This window comes from Dermatophagoides farinae, chromosome 1 (genome assembly GCF_024713945.1).
Source record: "Dermatophagoides farinae isolate YC_2012a chromosome 1, ASM2471394v1, whole genome shotgun sequence".
Taxonomy (NCBI): Eukaryota; Metazoa; Arthropoda; class Arachnida; order Sarcoptiformes; family Pyroglyphidae; genus Dermatophagoides; species Dermatophagoides farinae.
The window spans coordinates 494,342-510,627 of NC_134677.1; the positions used below are offsets into that span (position 1 = coordinate 494,342).

At 31.5% G+C, this 16,286-nt stretch overlaps 2 protein-coding genes across 2 annotated transcripts; one reads left to right on the top strand and one right to left on the bottom strand.

The window, feature by feature from the left end:
• Positions 1–6,733: 6,733 nt before the first annotated feature.
• Positions 6,734–9,988, top strand: LOC124491765 (uncharacterized). Its single transcript, XM_047054465.2, has 3 exons — positions 6,734–7,846; positions 7,961–8,123; positions 8,843–9,988. The coding sequence occupies exons 1-3, from the start codon at positions 7,673–7,675 to the stop codon at positions 9,901–9,903; spliced, it is 1,398 nt and encodes a 465-aa protein (XP_046910421.2). The 5' UTR covers positions 6,734–7,672; the 3' UTR covers positions 9,904–9,988.
• A 2,207-nt stretch (positions 9,989–12,195) lies between these two features.
• Positions 12,196–14,496, bottom strand: LOC142598171 (uncharacterized). The gene has a single exon (XM_075735171.1). The coding sequence runs from the start codon at positions 14,482–14,484 to the stop codon at positions 13,402–13,404; it is 1,083 nt and encodes a 360-aa protein (XP_075591286.1). The 5' UTR covers positions 14,485–14,496; the 3' UTR covers positions 12,196–13,401.
• Positions 14,497–16,286: the final 1,790 nt, after the last annotated feature.

A 16,286-nucleotide genomic window follows, 5' to 3' on the forward strand; every position in this document is an offset into this window, starting at 1 on the left:
CAAATACAAATCTTAATATTGTGCCTGTGTGTGTGTGTGTGTGTGTGTGTGTGTGTGTGTGTGTGTGTGTGTGTGTGTGTTGATTATTTGTTCATTTGTGTGTGTGTGTGTGTGTGTGCGTCAAATGTAAACACACACTTCTTCATGAATAACCCGAATGAATATTTTGTTAGTAGTTGAAATTGGTTGAAAATGTTTCCAAATAAACAGATGAAGATGAAAGAAAGAAAGAAAATAATGAAAATGAAAAATTTAATTTTTCTTTTTTTTTCCTGAGGAAGAATCTGAAAGAAATTTTTTTTTTTCATTTGCAAACAAACAAACAAATAAACGAAAATCAATCAATCGATCAATGAAAATAGCCTATATATGCTAATGAATTGGCTTAATAAAAAAAAAAACTTGGAAATAAAGAATCAAACAAACCATCCAATGGAGAATAAACTTTTTTTTTCTGTTTGTTTGTTTGCTACGATTATGAAATGGAAAGAATAATAATAATAAAAAAAATGACAAAGAAATGAGATTGTGATGTACCAAAAATCATAGCGAAAAAAAAATCTGGTCAATTGTTATCATTCTGTGTGTGTGTGTGCATTCCACACACACATTCACGAAATATCTGAATTATATGGCGGTGAATCAATGAATGAATGAATGAATGGTTTTTTGATGTGGAAAAAAAACAGAGGCACGAAAAATGTGCAAAAAAAAAAGCAATCTCACTCTCTAAATCTCCATCTCTCTCTCTCTTTCTCTTTTTGTATGTATTTATCTTATCCATTTCATTTGAAATGTAAAAATATTTACCGCATACAACAATACAATCACAACAAAAGATTCATTTTCAAACAAACAAAAAAAAATGAAATAAAAAATACCGCGAATCAACCAGAAAAACCTGATTATATTATATTGGTGATGGCTGACCATAATTCATACACACACAAAAACACAATAAGAGTGTGATTCACATTCGAACAACAACAAGAATCGAAACTCCACAACAACAACAACAACGAAAAAAAAATTGAAAATACTCGGACAATAGGAATAGGAATTCAGATGAAATGAAATGAAATGGAAACATAAACGTTTGATTCTTTTATTCATTTTCTTTCAATCGATTACCGTGTGGTCAAACCACACTAACACACACACACATCCATTTTTTTCAGGCAAATTCTATTCAATTTGAATTCACTCGATTTTTTTTTTCGAGTGTTGCAAACAAAAAAAAAACGAAACTCAATCTTATTCACGAAAAAAAAACAGACACACATACACTTGTTCCGGATGACTGTCTTTTTTTTTGTTGATTCTATCTGATCGAATAAATCAATAATCGTAATCATAATTATTTTCTCTGCGGCTTAATTCACATGCACACACACAGAGATCGCATATATGTAATAGTTGGTGGTGGTGGTGGTGGGATTTTTATTATTCTGATTTACAGCGTTACATTAAACGATTGCCTTATCATCGAGAAAAAAAACCTCATAACCATTTACACATTTTTTTCAGAGTGAGAGAGAGAGAGAAATTACTTTTTGAATCATTGATTATACAAGTGTGTGTGTGTGTGTGGTATATAAAAACATAATTTTTTTTTTTTTTTTTTTTTGGTTATTTATGGTTAATTATGACTTCGGGCCATTCATATAATATGTGTGTGTGTGTGTGTGGATGTGTTTAGATTTCAGGATATGGAAAAACTTTCTTTCAACCGTTATTATGTGATTATTTGAATGTTTGAATAACTTTATGTTTTCATTCACTTTGACAATCTTTCTTGTTTTAGATTTTTTTTTTATTCGCGCTCCAATGGTTTTTTTTTTTTTTTTTTGGTGGCAATCATCATCATGACGACAATTCAGATCCAGATTTTGGGTATTTAATTTTCAAAACATTCTGGATTGGATTTTTGTGGCAATAAAAACTATGATGACGATGATTATTATTATGACTATAAATGGCCAAATATTAATGGGCCATTGCCAGAATCTAGGAATCTATAGAGAGAGAGAGAGAGAGAGAGAAAGAGAATCTCTGTTTCCGTTTTGTAAACGATGTTGATGATAATTTCAACAACAACATGTTTTCAATAAGATAATTTTATTATTCCAGCAAAAAAAGGAATCAAAAACTTTTTTTATGGTAACCATATAGAATGAAAGTATAAAATGATCATCATCATCATTTCGATCATTCTTCTTGGCCCATATATAATATCTGTTTATTTTTGTCAATTGTCATCGATGTGTGCGTGCGTGTGTTATGATCGCTCAATAACAACAATCGATTCTTGAGAATTTATGGCTCTCGAATTTATACATAAATACAAAAAAAAATTTTTTATTTGATACAAACACAGAATTTTTGTTTGATTTTAGATTCTTGAATTTACAATTGAATTCTATAATGAATTCTGTTTCTATTTTCTATTTTTTTTTCGACTTGTTTGAAACTCCAATCTCGATGGAAGGATTTTTTGAACAATAAAAAAAACGAAGATGATCATCATTATAAAGTCAATAATAATGAACAAACTATATAGACAGCAGAGTCAGTCAGTCAATATATAAATGTATGGATAGCAATAGAGAAAGCCATTGAATGATAATAATGTAATGTATATACCGAATAGTGATAACTAAACATCATCATCATTGAATTGGCACCACTAATCAATTGAACTTGTATTTATATATATATATCATAATAAATTGAATGAAAAAATTGACAATTGAAAAGTGAATGGAAAAGAAACGAAACGAAACGAAACGAGAAGAAAAAAAATTTTATGATCATCACCAAACACACACACACATGCACACAAAGAAAGAAAGATCGAAATGAATTGAATTGAATTAATCGAACAACAACAACAAAAAAAAAACGGAAAAACGAAGAAAAACGATCAAATCAATTGCAGCAGCTTTACTTTTTTTTTATTTTATTTTATTTGCCATTTTCATTGCTTTTTCTTTGTAATGGTGATGGTCGTGTGTCGTATTTTGTTGGACGATGGTCGTCGATTGGTGTGTGTGTGTGTGTGTGTGTGTGTGGTGTGTTTTAATTTATTTTTTGAGATATTGACTCTCTCTCTGTGTGTGTGTGTGTATGGATATCCGGATAATGAATAATAAATAATAATGAAAACGACCGAAAAAAATGGACTGCAAAAAAAAAAAAAATTTCTCTCATTTTTCATAATTATCGCGTTAATCAATTTAGTAATCATTTTTTTTCACATTGAAAAAGTGAAAAAATGGAAAAAAAGGCGCGAAAAAAATATATCCAGATCACACACACACACACACACATATATTTGATTAAGACATCTATTCAATGAAAAAAAAACTGTCAATGTAAAACAAATTTACTGAAATTGAATGGAGAATGAATAAGATCCTTAAATTCAAAGTTTTTTTTCTTTCTTTCTTTGTTTGTCGTTTTTGTTGTTGTTGTCGATGTTGTTGATGTAAACATCGTATCGTTTATGAATGGGACTGATTTGGATTTTTGGTTATAATAATAGACGATGACGACGACGACGACGATAATCGGATCATTTTTGTTCGTTTATTTTATAACATATCCATCAAAATGGATGGTTTTAATGCTGATAAATTAGTTCGACACACACACATACACACACAGCACCTTAACGTAAACATAAAAAAAACCTGGAACGAACAAACGATCCTGGAACAACAACAACAACAATGGATGAATGAAACCCTGAATATAGTTGATAAAAAAAGAAAAGTGAAGAAAAAATTTTTTTCTAATGAATTGATCATCTCTCTCTCTCTCTCTGTCCCGTTCTCTTGTTGGCCGATTTGCTTTTTCATGGATCATCGTGGCTGCTAATTTTCTAAACAAACAAAAAGATTATTTTCAATCATCATATAATCATGACGAAAATTTTTCGGATCATTTTACCGGACAAATTGAATCGTTTTTGTTGTCATTTTCAAAATGAATTCCATACACACTGATGATTGATGAATAACATGAAATTGTTCATTCAATTTCAATCAATGATCCACGATATTCAAAATGACTGAAAAAAATGACTGACTAAATACATTTCAATGGCAATGTCAAATATTGGATTTTGTTGTTGTTGTTGGCATCATCATCAACAACAACAACAACAACAATAAACAGGAATCGATATTGAATCGGTAAAAAAAAATTATAATTGAAAAGTATCATCATCAACAACAACAACAACAACAAAAAGAAGAAGCAGAACTGATTGAAGATTGAGCGTCAAAAAAAAAGAATGAAATGAAATAAAATGACGGTATCAACAACAACAAAGACAACAACAACAACAACAACAACTTTTTGTTGTTATTGAAGATGAAGTTTATTATTTACTGACATATCCAACGATGCATCGACGATTGTGGTTGTGATTGTGATTGTGAATCAAAGAAAAGAATGAAAAGATTGAAATTGATTGATAAAAAATAAAAAATAAAAAAAAACGAGCGGCGAGTGGGCACGTTCTCTTTTTCTTCTTCTTCAAAACTCAAAAAAAAACTGATGATTATCATCATCATCGTTTTGCAACATTCATACCCATACCAAATGACAAGTAGGTGATAGGTAAGTGATGTGTCTATGCCCATTATCATCATCATCATCATTTTGTGTCAGTAGAAAAAAAAACATTCCAGCATGATGGGTATTTGTTGTTGATGTGAACAAGAGAGAGAGAGAGAGAGAGCGAAAGAGAGAAAATGATGTATTCGATTAGTTTATTTTTCACGTGAAATGTGTCATATTTCAATTGAAAAATTCATTCAATGATGAAAAAAACGAAAATTTCATAACAGATGAATCAAAGAGAGAAAAAAAATGTCATTTGAGATTCTAATTCAATCGATTGATGGAGTGATGAAAATTGAAAATTCAAATCATCATCATCAGAAGAAGAAGAAGCAGAAAAAGATTATGCAAATAATTAACTTTAAAGGCAACGACAAAATAATGTCATCATCAGTTTTTTTTCCAATCAAAATAAAGAATCCATTATTATTTGTAACATAATATTCTGTTTTTCAATTCGTTATCGAAAATTCTGTTTTTGCCACTCATCTGGCTTAATGATTTAACAAATTAACCAACAACAACAACAACAGAAAAAAAATGTAACACGCATGTTATCAATCAGAATAATTAAGAATTTTTTCATTTTCACAGCGTGCTGAATTGCTGATAATTTCATTTCACTGAATCGATTTACTGCTTTTATCTTGGCTTGGCACACACACACACACACACACACACACATTTGATAAATAATTTGATAATGATGATGATTTTGGTTTTTGGCTGTGCCGGAAAAATACCAAGATAACCAGAATCTTGTTTCCTGTTTTAGGCAAAAAAAAATGTATTCAAAAGTGTGCAAAATGTGCTTGGATCATCGGAATCAATGACAATCACCAAGTGTGTGTGTGTGTGTGTGTGTGTGTGTGAAATACAAAAATCCAAAAAAAAGGTTGATGACCAGATTAAAATGATGAATGATGAAAAAAAATTTCAAAATTTTTTCTCCATTTGTGTTGTTGTTGGTTCGGCAACACACCAATTGACAATAATCAAGAAATAAAACAAAAAAGCAAGGTGAAAATCGTCGAAATGGTGTGAACAAATTGATGATCCAGGTATCATTTCAAATCAGTGTGTGTGTGTGTTGCAAACAAACAAACAAACAAAACCAACCAAACCAATTTCTCTATATTTAATAATAATCGGATTTGGTAACAAAAAAAAAGAAAAAAAAATTTCCAGCACACAAATACCAAAATGACCAGAAAAAAATGTTTATGGTTTTAAAACACTGTGTGTGTGTGTGTTTATTTGTCATAAAGATTTCCAAAACACACACACACACAAATGACTGTCATTTTGTTGTGTTCGCTTGTGTGACAATCTACTGTTTATCTCTATGGAACGGCTATTGCAACAATAAATTCTGTCAAAGGACAAAATCGTCTTAACGTTGAATTTTTTCTTTCATATCTAATCAATAATAAACAACAAAGAATATTTGGGGGTTTTTGTTTTCAAATTTTCACACTTTTTTTCGCTCATTGATGATGATGATGATGATGAATAAATTGTTATTAAAAGTAACAAAATAAAAAATAGGAAAAGCGCGCCAAAATCATCATCATCATCATCAATATCAAAAACCATAATGTGCAGCCATCTCAACACACACACAAGATAAGATAGGATATGATGATGATGATGATGAACACACAAAAAAAACCAAACTTGACGCTGTTTTGTTCGTTGTTTCATTGTTGTTGTTGTTGTTGTTATTATGTGTGTGTGTAAATGATGATAAAAGGTTCAACAACAACAACACAACAACAACAAAAATAAGCCAATCAGAACAATGGGTCGGACCCACAAACACACACACACACATACACAATAGCCAATGGTATATAATGCATTATTGAACACACACACACACACAGATCATCACATAGAAAGAGAAAAAAGAGAAATAATGTGGGAATGTGTGTGTATGATTGTATTATATATTGAATTTATAAAAGAAAAAGGGAGGCGCTATTTTCCTTTATTTTTTCTTTTTCTTTTTTTTGCATATAACCATTGTATTTTCATTCATTGTGTGTGTGTGTGTGTGTATTGTATTACCGAAAAAAAAACCCATAGTTCTTCTTGTTACAGTGCATTCTTGATCATCACTCAAAACACCAAACACACACAAACATTTTTTTGACAATAAAAAGTCGAAACATAAAAATAAGCCCAGTTTCATTTCATTTTATCGGTCGATTGGTCGTGTTTTGAATTTTTTTTTTGTTTCATCTTTGTTTTTGTATTTTATTGTAGTGATCAACAACAACTCGTCAACTTTGAACAATTTTTTTGTTGTTGTGTGGCTATCGATTTGATTTGATTCGATTCGATTCGATTCGATTGTGTGTATCATATCCAGGATCGACTAATCGATTTCAAATCTGTTTGATTGATTGACAGTTTTATTTTATTTTGATAAATGAAAATTTGTCAAAAAAAAAAATTTTCGTTACAATTTTCCAATTTCCTTTTTTTCTGAATCTTCATCATCATCATCATCATCATTACTGCTGCCATCGAGAGACGATAATATCGACGAAAAAAAAACAATCATCAGTGATCTTTGTAGACAAGCATCAATTATATTGTCATCATCAGTCAGTCATCATAATCATATCATTTTTTTTTTTTTTGATGTTATGTAATGTAATGATTATCATCGTCATCATCAAATGGACATTCTCTGACTATTTTAAAAAACAACAACAACAAGATCATCATCATCATCATCCGATGATCATTCTATTGTCTTGACCAACCATTCAAAACAACAAATTCAACAAGGAAAACGATATAATGATATCATTTCAAAAAAAAAAAATCAAATCAAATCAAATTGTTGTTCGCTGTTCGTTGTTGTTGAAATGAAATGATTACCTCTGTTTGAAATTTCAATCAATCAAATAATCTGATTTGATGTTTTTGGTGACTTTGACTTGATTATTATTATCATTATTTAATCATTATTTCATCATACCTAATACATTACATTGTTTGTGTGTGTGTGTGTATTTGAACGAATTTCCGAATGTTGAATAATTATCTATTGACAACAACAACATCACCAGAAATAATATTTCCATCATCATCATCATTATCGATAACAACAATGACGATGAATACTGCAGCAATGTTGAACAAATCGATAACAATGAATCATCACCATCATGATCATGTTAAACGGCCAATGAATGCATTTATGGTAAGTAGAATGTGAATCTTTCTTTTTGGCTCATGAAAATATGTTTCATGTTTCTTTTTTTTTTTTTTTTTTGTTTTTTTCAAAAAATAAAATAAAAATCACACACAATCGAAGGTATGGTCACGTGGACAGCGACGTAAAATGGCACAGGAACATCCAAAAATGCACAATTCAGAAATAAGTAAACGTCTTGGTGCCGATTGGAAACAATTGTCTGAAATGGAAAAAAGGCCATTCATTGATGAAGCGAAACGTCTACGAGCATTACATATGAAAGGTAATCATTATTATTATCATCATCATCATCATGATCATCATCATCGACGATATTCGTATTTTTTTTTTTTTTTTTTGTTCTCAAAAAAATGAAATGAAATCAAATCAAAAACGAAATTCCATGTTATAATAGCAGCGGCATATTGCTTATGTCATTATTAGCGGTTCATTGTATCATGACGATGATGATGATGATTATGACGAAGACAAGAAAGATCAAAACACAAAAAAAACCACATACACACACACACACACACACACACTACTAACCTGTCATTATCAATAGCGCCAATATGGCCAAAGATTATCATTATTATTATTTACCAGTCAAAGAAAGAAATATCATTCATTCATTTCATTGTTTTAAGCACTAAATTCAATTTGAATATAACCGTGTGTGTTGAGAGTGCGCGCAATTTTAGGTTTGTAATAATAATGAAAAATTGGCTGCTAAACCGCCAATTTTTGTTTTGTTTTTTTTTTTTTTTTTTTTTTGACAAGATTCAAACTGATATACAATGAGAATTTCGTGGCATGATGATGATGATGATGATTGTCATTCATGTTCATAATTATATTCCAATGTTTGTGTGTGTGTGTGTGTGTGTGTGTGTGAAAATTTTTTTCTTTTTCATATATTCAGAATTTCAATTTTTTTTTTTGTTTACTTCCATTTCATTTCATTTCATTTCATTTCATATCATCATAACATAAATATAGAACATCCTGATTATAAATATAGACCAAGACGTAAACCTAAACCATCATCATCATCAACATCATCATCAACATCATCGTCATCATCATCATCATCAGTATCAAATATATCATCGACAGCATCACCGTCGGCAAACAATACATTATTGAATAATCATCATCATCATCATCATAATTTGAAAAAAGATTACATAACATCACCAATATCAATGTCTAATTCATATACAACACAACAATCAAATAATAATTCACCATATAATATATCTGCTGCAGCGGCTGCTGCTGCTGCATTTGTTGATCCATTACGTGGTTTATCAACAAATACAATATTTACAAATGGTCATTATAATAATCATCATCAACATCATGGACATCATCATGGTCAACAGCAACAACAACAACAACAAAATCATCATTTACAACAGAATAATTTTCTAAACAATCTCAATAATGAACAACAACAACAACAAAGTAATGAATCAGAAAAAGCGGTGACAGCAAGATCATTTCCGGCTACATTGGTACCACCGCCACCACCACCACCACCAACAACAACACAAATGTATACATCGATGAATCAAATGGCAATGGCAGCAGCAGCAGCCGCTGCTGCAGCTGCTGCCGCTTCTTCAGCATCAAATAAATTACCATTAAGTCCAGTAGGAATAAAAAATCAACAATCAATAATCAATAATAACAATAATAACCATCATCATCATCAGCACACACAGAATCATCACCAGAACAATGATATATTCAATAATTTTTTCAATAATCATCCTGGATCATTTTACAATACAACCAGTTCATTATTATCAACATTATCAAATGTGGCAGCACAAAATCCAAACAATCCATATAATCAAATTGGTACGAATTATGGTCTGACCGCAACAACAACACCGCCAACAACAGTAACAACAAATGGAACAATGAATCCATCGAATCCATTGACATCATTCAATGATTTTCGTAATAATCCATTTGCCGCTGCATATCTTATGATGAAACCAGAAGAACGTTTATCGTCATTGGCTAAATTATCACCACCACAATTAGTTTAAAATAATCACATATACACACACACACACCATATATATCTAATATTAATCCAACCGACACAATTATCAAATTTAACAAAAACAAAAATCACCCTATACACACACACACTAACCAAACGCCCACGCATATTCACACACACACACACACACACACACATATCAGTTTTCTGCCACGCAAAATTCATTTCAATTTAATTAAATTAAACACATCCTACTACTACTATTACTATCCACAACTGTTGATTTAGTCAATTTTGTCTGTGTTTTTCTCAACTTTCTTATACTTTTTGTCGCTTTGAGTGTACATAAAAAAAAAACCTCTGTACTTTTTTTTCTGTCGTCATTTTCATCATTTTGATCATTTGATTGTAGTGTGAAAGCAAATGCGCAATGTGTATTTTATCAATAATTATTGAATTTATGAACAAAAAAAATAAAATAAAAGAAAAATGAAAGAAAAAAACGACAGAATTCTCTTTTTTTTGTTGAACATCAATTTGTTCAAATCTTTAATCATTGGCCGCTTTGCAATCACCAACTGATATATATTGAATCAATGGACAGCCGATGATTGTCGATTGGTAAAAAAAAGTAGTCATCATCATCATCATCGGAGCAGACAACAACAACAACAACAAAAAATACCGATAAATGATAATGACAGACTGAAATCGTTCAACTTTCGCCATCTTTTTCGTTTTTCGCTTTGGTTGTTGCTGGTGTTGGTTGATAGTTTGTTACACGATGGTGGTAAATTGCTAAATTACTCATGGTGTTTTTTTTCTGTCCAGTCCGGTCCGGTCGACGGGACACGATCAGCAAAAAAAAAATGAAAATAAACTACAACCGTCTATGGTGGGCCATCACTTTTTCACCAAATGTGTATATATATTCTTTTTGTTTCTGTTTTGCGGCGGTAGTTAATTATTATTGTTGTTGTTGTTGTTGCTTTTTTTCACTTTAAAAAATGGCAAAAAAAAGTGTTGAAAAACAACAACAACAACAACAACAAATATTCATTAATTTTCCAAAATGAGCTATACTTGACGACATTGGTTTAACAAAACAAACTTTATTTATTTTCACAAAGAACAAGGGAAACAAAAAACAAGAACAACAATTTTACCACACCACACCACGTGTTCTCTCCGCGCCGTTCATAACAATCGTTACCCCCGCGGTAGCATTCCCCCTCCTAAACGTGTACATGGACGTCCACGAAACCGCAATTCAGCCAACGGCCCATCACCAAAAAATCTTTTTAGATGATTCTTATGAATCAACTTAGAATTGCCATAGCAGTCCACAATTACAACATTCGGATCAGTAATTCGTAAAATTTTAAATGGTCCTTTCCATTTTGGGTTCAACTTCTTCGACGTACCAACCCCCTTAGCCATTACATGCCATAATACCAAATCATTTACATTAAATTTTTGATTACGAACAGTCCGATCATAATATTTTTTCATGACTAAATTCCAAAACTTTAGCACAAAAACCAGCAAATTTACGATATTTCATTACAGAATGTTGTGTTAGAATATCTTTATGCAAAGCTGGAAATTCCAATTTTTCAGTTGCTTCTAAAGCCAACATATAAGCTTCCAATTCGCCATGATACCATTGATCAGAAATAGATTTCCACGGAAATGTTGAAAATTTTCCAATAGCTTCTGATATTGTGATCATAGAAGTGAGTCCATAAGTTTTAAAACGACCGTGAAGGATTGTAAAGATTTCAGTTAAATCATTAGGCCGTAAAAACATAGATGACAATAGTTCCTGTTGTTTTTCTGTTGTTATTGTTGTCATATCACTCCACACACCCATTTCAGTCGGAGTGAAAAAGAAGTCCATTTGTCCTCCAGTAAGTGCTTTAACAAGATTACCAGTGGATCGAGATGGTTCTTTACCAATAACTGTAAAACCAAATTTTGCATAAGAATAAGCCATTAATTGACTCACGGTCATAGTCGTTCGTGTCATGAACAAGTAATTAAAGAGAGTTCCAAGATAAGAAAACTTCTGATTCCGACTATATTTATTCCAAATTTCAGCAGTCATAATTGATGTTGGGTAGGCAGATTTGAGTACCTCAAATGTCACTTTATCCACTGTTGATAACGGGTACATCGTGATTCCGCTGACTTTATAACTGAGCAATGTACCAATCCCGTATCGCATTGCATTTTCGGACGAGATTTTTTCAGGAGTCAAATTCTGTTTATCAAGAATATAACCCATGCCTGATGCCTGGCAGAACCAAATGTAAAATTCATGGTTATTCATATTAGGCCGAGTGATGTCTGTCGGAAAAGCTGGAAAGGGAAGAGCAAGTCTTCCACGGACCATTGAAGTGAAAATTGATGTGGCATCATTGCAATCTTCTTTAGTAAATCCAATAGTATTTTGATATGTTGAATAACCTTGGTTATTGAACACCTCAACATCAGACACTTTTTTATCTGGCATGACATGATTCACTGAAAATGATCACATCATCCAAGAAAATCTTAACAAAATTAAATCCTTTTAAAACTTCTTGCATCATTTGTTGAAAGGCGATAGGTGCATTTGTTAAACCAAATGGTAAGCGTTTAAATTGGTACAATTTATCTTTTAAAACAAAAGCAGTTTTTCGCGACTGTTTGTATCCAATGAAATTTGATAAAACCCTTTCGTTAAATCCAATTTGGAATAAACTTTAGATTCAGAAAGATCCAATAATGCTTCTTCAATGTTTGGCATCGGATTGCTGTCTTTTTTGGTAATTCGATTAAGATCTCTAAAATCAATTGCCAATCGAACTTCACCATTTTTCTTGATGATAGGGACAATTCTATTTCTGAATTCACTTTGTGACAACTCAATTATATTATCAGCTAATAAAGATTCAACATGATCCACCAATTTAGGAATAAGGTGAACCGGTAAACGTTGGACCCTATGCCGAATAATATCATCAGATTTTGTAATTATCTTAAATGTAGAAACATCTGTGCACCCAACACCATGAAATAAATCTGTGTTTTGATCCAAAACGTTCTGTATTTCTTGATAAACAGAAAATTGACGTTCGACGAATACATTTGAAAAAGATTGAGCTGCTGCACAATGATCATGTGACGAAGGAACCGGTATATTACACATCGTTACAACTCCTTGCGAACGTTGTTCCAAATCAAAAACATTAATAACGTTCATTCCTAATAACATCTTCGAACATAAATTTTCGGTAACTTTTACAGAAATCATTTTTGATATCGATCCAATGGTTAATTTAAATGTAGCCCAGCCCATACTAGTCATCAAAGATTTATTTGCCAACATAATTTTAGAAACATTTTCAATAAATTTTAATTTTAATTCCTTCACCAAATCGTAAGAAATAGTTGAAACAGAACAAGCCGTATCATACACGGCAGTTACAGGAAAATTATCAATAAAAATAGCACAATGAATAAGCTTCTTATAATGGGCTGGGCGAACTAGTTTAAATCATTGGAAGACACTGAAGGAAAATCCGCCACATTTAACATTTGATTTGCAAGCTTTAGCGATATGACCAATTTGAAAACAAATCAAACAACGACGAAGAGAAATCAGTTTTTGTTTACGGGATTGCACAGAACCAACATTGCAGACAGCTGGAGCATGATTCTTATTACAAAACAAACAAATCACATTTGAAGGCCGAAGATTAGGAACATTAAATGATTGTTTCTTAAACCCATTAAAATTTGATCGTCCCGGACGATTGAATTGAATTGACCAAAATTCTTTAATTCGTTTTGACAGACGGTCCAAAATATCTTCAATCAATTCGAAGCCTTCCAAATCCAGCGTCGAAACATAATCTTTCATAGGCATAGCCCAACCATTTGGTAACAAGGAGAAAAAATTGTCCAAAAATTCTTGCTCCACCCTGCTCGAATCTGCTTCAGCATCGGATGCTCGTCGAAACCAAACCATTAATTCATCTGCTAACCGTCGGAGATCGTTATTGACAAAAGCCGGTTTAATTTTCTTGAAATCGCGAAAAATTTCGTTGATTGAATCATCCGGGGAAACGTACCGGTCATCTAGATTAGATAAAATCCACTCTATATTTTTTAAAGTGGGATTCACATTAAAGAATGAATGTAAATAAACAGGCATTGCCTGACGCAAAAGTTGGAATTTTTCAGTTTCGGACAACTGCGAATTTGCCAAATATCTCGTAACGAACAAATCACGGAAAGAAAGCCAATTGCTCTTCCTACCATCAAATTTAATAATGATTTTCGGCATATTTCGACATGCGTTATTATCCATCTTAACTTTTGAATCGAAAAAATCCCATACTGCTTTGATCTTGACGACATATGATTCGATTTTTTTTATTTCTTCTTCCGTACCATCCATGGAAACCAAAGAGTCGATTCTCTCTTCCACTAATGAATTGTACTCTTCACAGATACTTTTAAATTCATTTATCTTCTCAAGTGAACATTCCAGAGCCCGTGACTCAACACCATGATAAAACTTCGTGATCACACCTCGAACCACTGTTAATCTAGACTTGGCACCACTTGACGACATTGGTTTAACAAAACAAACTTTATTTATTTTCACAAAGAACAAGGGAAACAAAAAACAAGAACAACAATTTTACTACACCACACCACGTGTTCTCTCCGCGCCGTTCATAACAATCGTTACCCCCGCGGTAGCACTATGTCAATCAATCAATTGTTGTTGTTGTTGTTGTTGTTGTTGTTGTGATTTGGCCACTATTCATTCATTCATTCAGGCAATAATGAATTGAATTTGACAATAATCATCATCATCATCATCATTGTTGTTGTTGTTGTTGTTATCTCCCAAAAAAAATCATTTCTTGATAATAATCTCATCATTTCAATTGTGTCATTGTGTGTGTGTGTTTAGAGATCATCAAGAAAATCTTTTTTTTCCACTAATAAAAAGGAGACATACAATTATTATTGTTGTTGTTGTTGTTGTTGTCGTTGACAATTATTATTATTTTTTTTTTTCATTCAAAAAGTAAATGAAATGAAATGATATCTGGTGACCCAAAGTCATGAATGATCACCACCAACATTCACAATATAATAACGTAACAATAACAACAAATCAGGGCCACCGAACAAACAAACAAACAAACAAACAAGTAAAGCCAACAATTCATCATCATCATCATAATCATTATGGACAATTCAATTCAATTCAATCCAATCCAATCCAATGATGATGATGATGAAACAAAATTTTCATTTTTTTTCGGGTGATCCATTCATCCATAGGTCCAAATATCTCAATCATTTTCTCTCTCTCTCTTTCTCTTTTTTTTTGTTAACAATGAAAAAAATTATCTCTCTCTCTCTCCCACGCAAACAAAACATAAACATAAATTATGATAATTGAACAATAATAATGATGATGAGATTTGAACAACAATGACCAACAATGACAAGTAATAATAATTTTCTTTTTTTTCATAACAAAAACGGATATGCATGGATAATTTGAATAAATTATCAAAAAAAAACTAACAAAAAAAAATCATTATCATTCAGTTGGTCTGTGTATGCATGTTCAAAGATTCAGATATCAAAGTTCAAACAAACAAACAAACAAACAATCATCATCATCATCGTTTGATAATGGCAATATCATATGGTTCACTGATGATAATGATAATGATGATCTAAACAATAGGAATTTTGAAAAAAAAGACGACGACGACGACGACGACTACTACCAACTACTGGCTACATTGTGTTGTAGTTGTGAGTGAAAATTTTCCTGAAATTTTAATTTTATTTTAGATGAACGAAAAAAAAGTGGGAAAATCAAAATGGAAAGATCATCATCAATGACAATGGGCAATTTTTTTCAAAAAAAAAGAGAAACAAACAAGCGAAATAATGATGATTTGGTTAACCAATTTGATGGCATGGTCGTTGTTGTCGTCAGTTTTTTTTTTTTTTTTTTTTGAATAAAATCGTTAAAGTATCATTAGACTGATGATGACGAAGTTTTTTTTTCTTTCCACAGATAAAAAAAAAGACTAAACCAATAAATGGGTGTTATGTCTATGTCGATGTAGGTGGAGACATAAAAGAGACAACAACAACAATTTTATCCATGTTTGACCCAATGGCGAATGGACAACAATAATAATGGGGATAATTGTTCGAGGATTGGATCGGATTCAAAAAAAAAAAAAAAAAAATTCTCCATTGTGAACCTTATGGACTTGTAGATTTTTTTCATTACTGTGTGTGCATCAAACAAAAACATCAAGAAAAAGCAAATAACAACGACAAAAAACCACACACAACGAGCACGAAATTCATCAACATTGATTCAGTCAAAAC

Excerpts from the sequence above, each read along its gene's own strand:
- LOC124491765 (XM_047054465.2), top strand. The coding sequence starts at position 7,673 with ATGTTGAATAATTATCTATTGACAACAACAACATCACCAGAAATAATA. Across the intron at positions 7,847-7,960 it reads GGCCAATGAATGCATTTATG|GTATGGTCACGTGGACAGCG; the intron begins GTAAGTAGAATG and ends ACACAATCGAAG. Across the intron at positions 8,124-8,842 it reads ACGAGCATTACATATGAAAG|AACATCCTGATTATAAATAT; the intron begins GTAATCATTATT and ends ACATAAATATAG.
- LOC142598171 (XM_075735171.1), bottom strand. The coding sequence starts at position 14,484 with ATGTCGTCAAGTGGTGCCAAGTCTAGATTAACAGTGGTTCGAGGTGTG.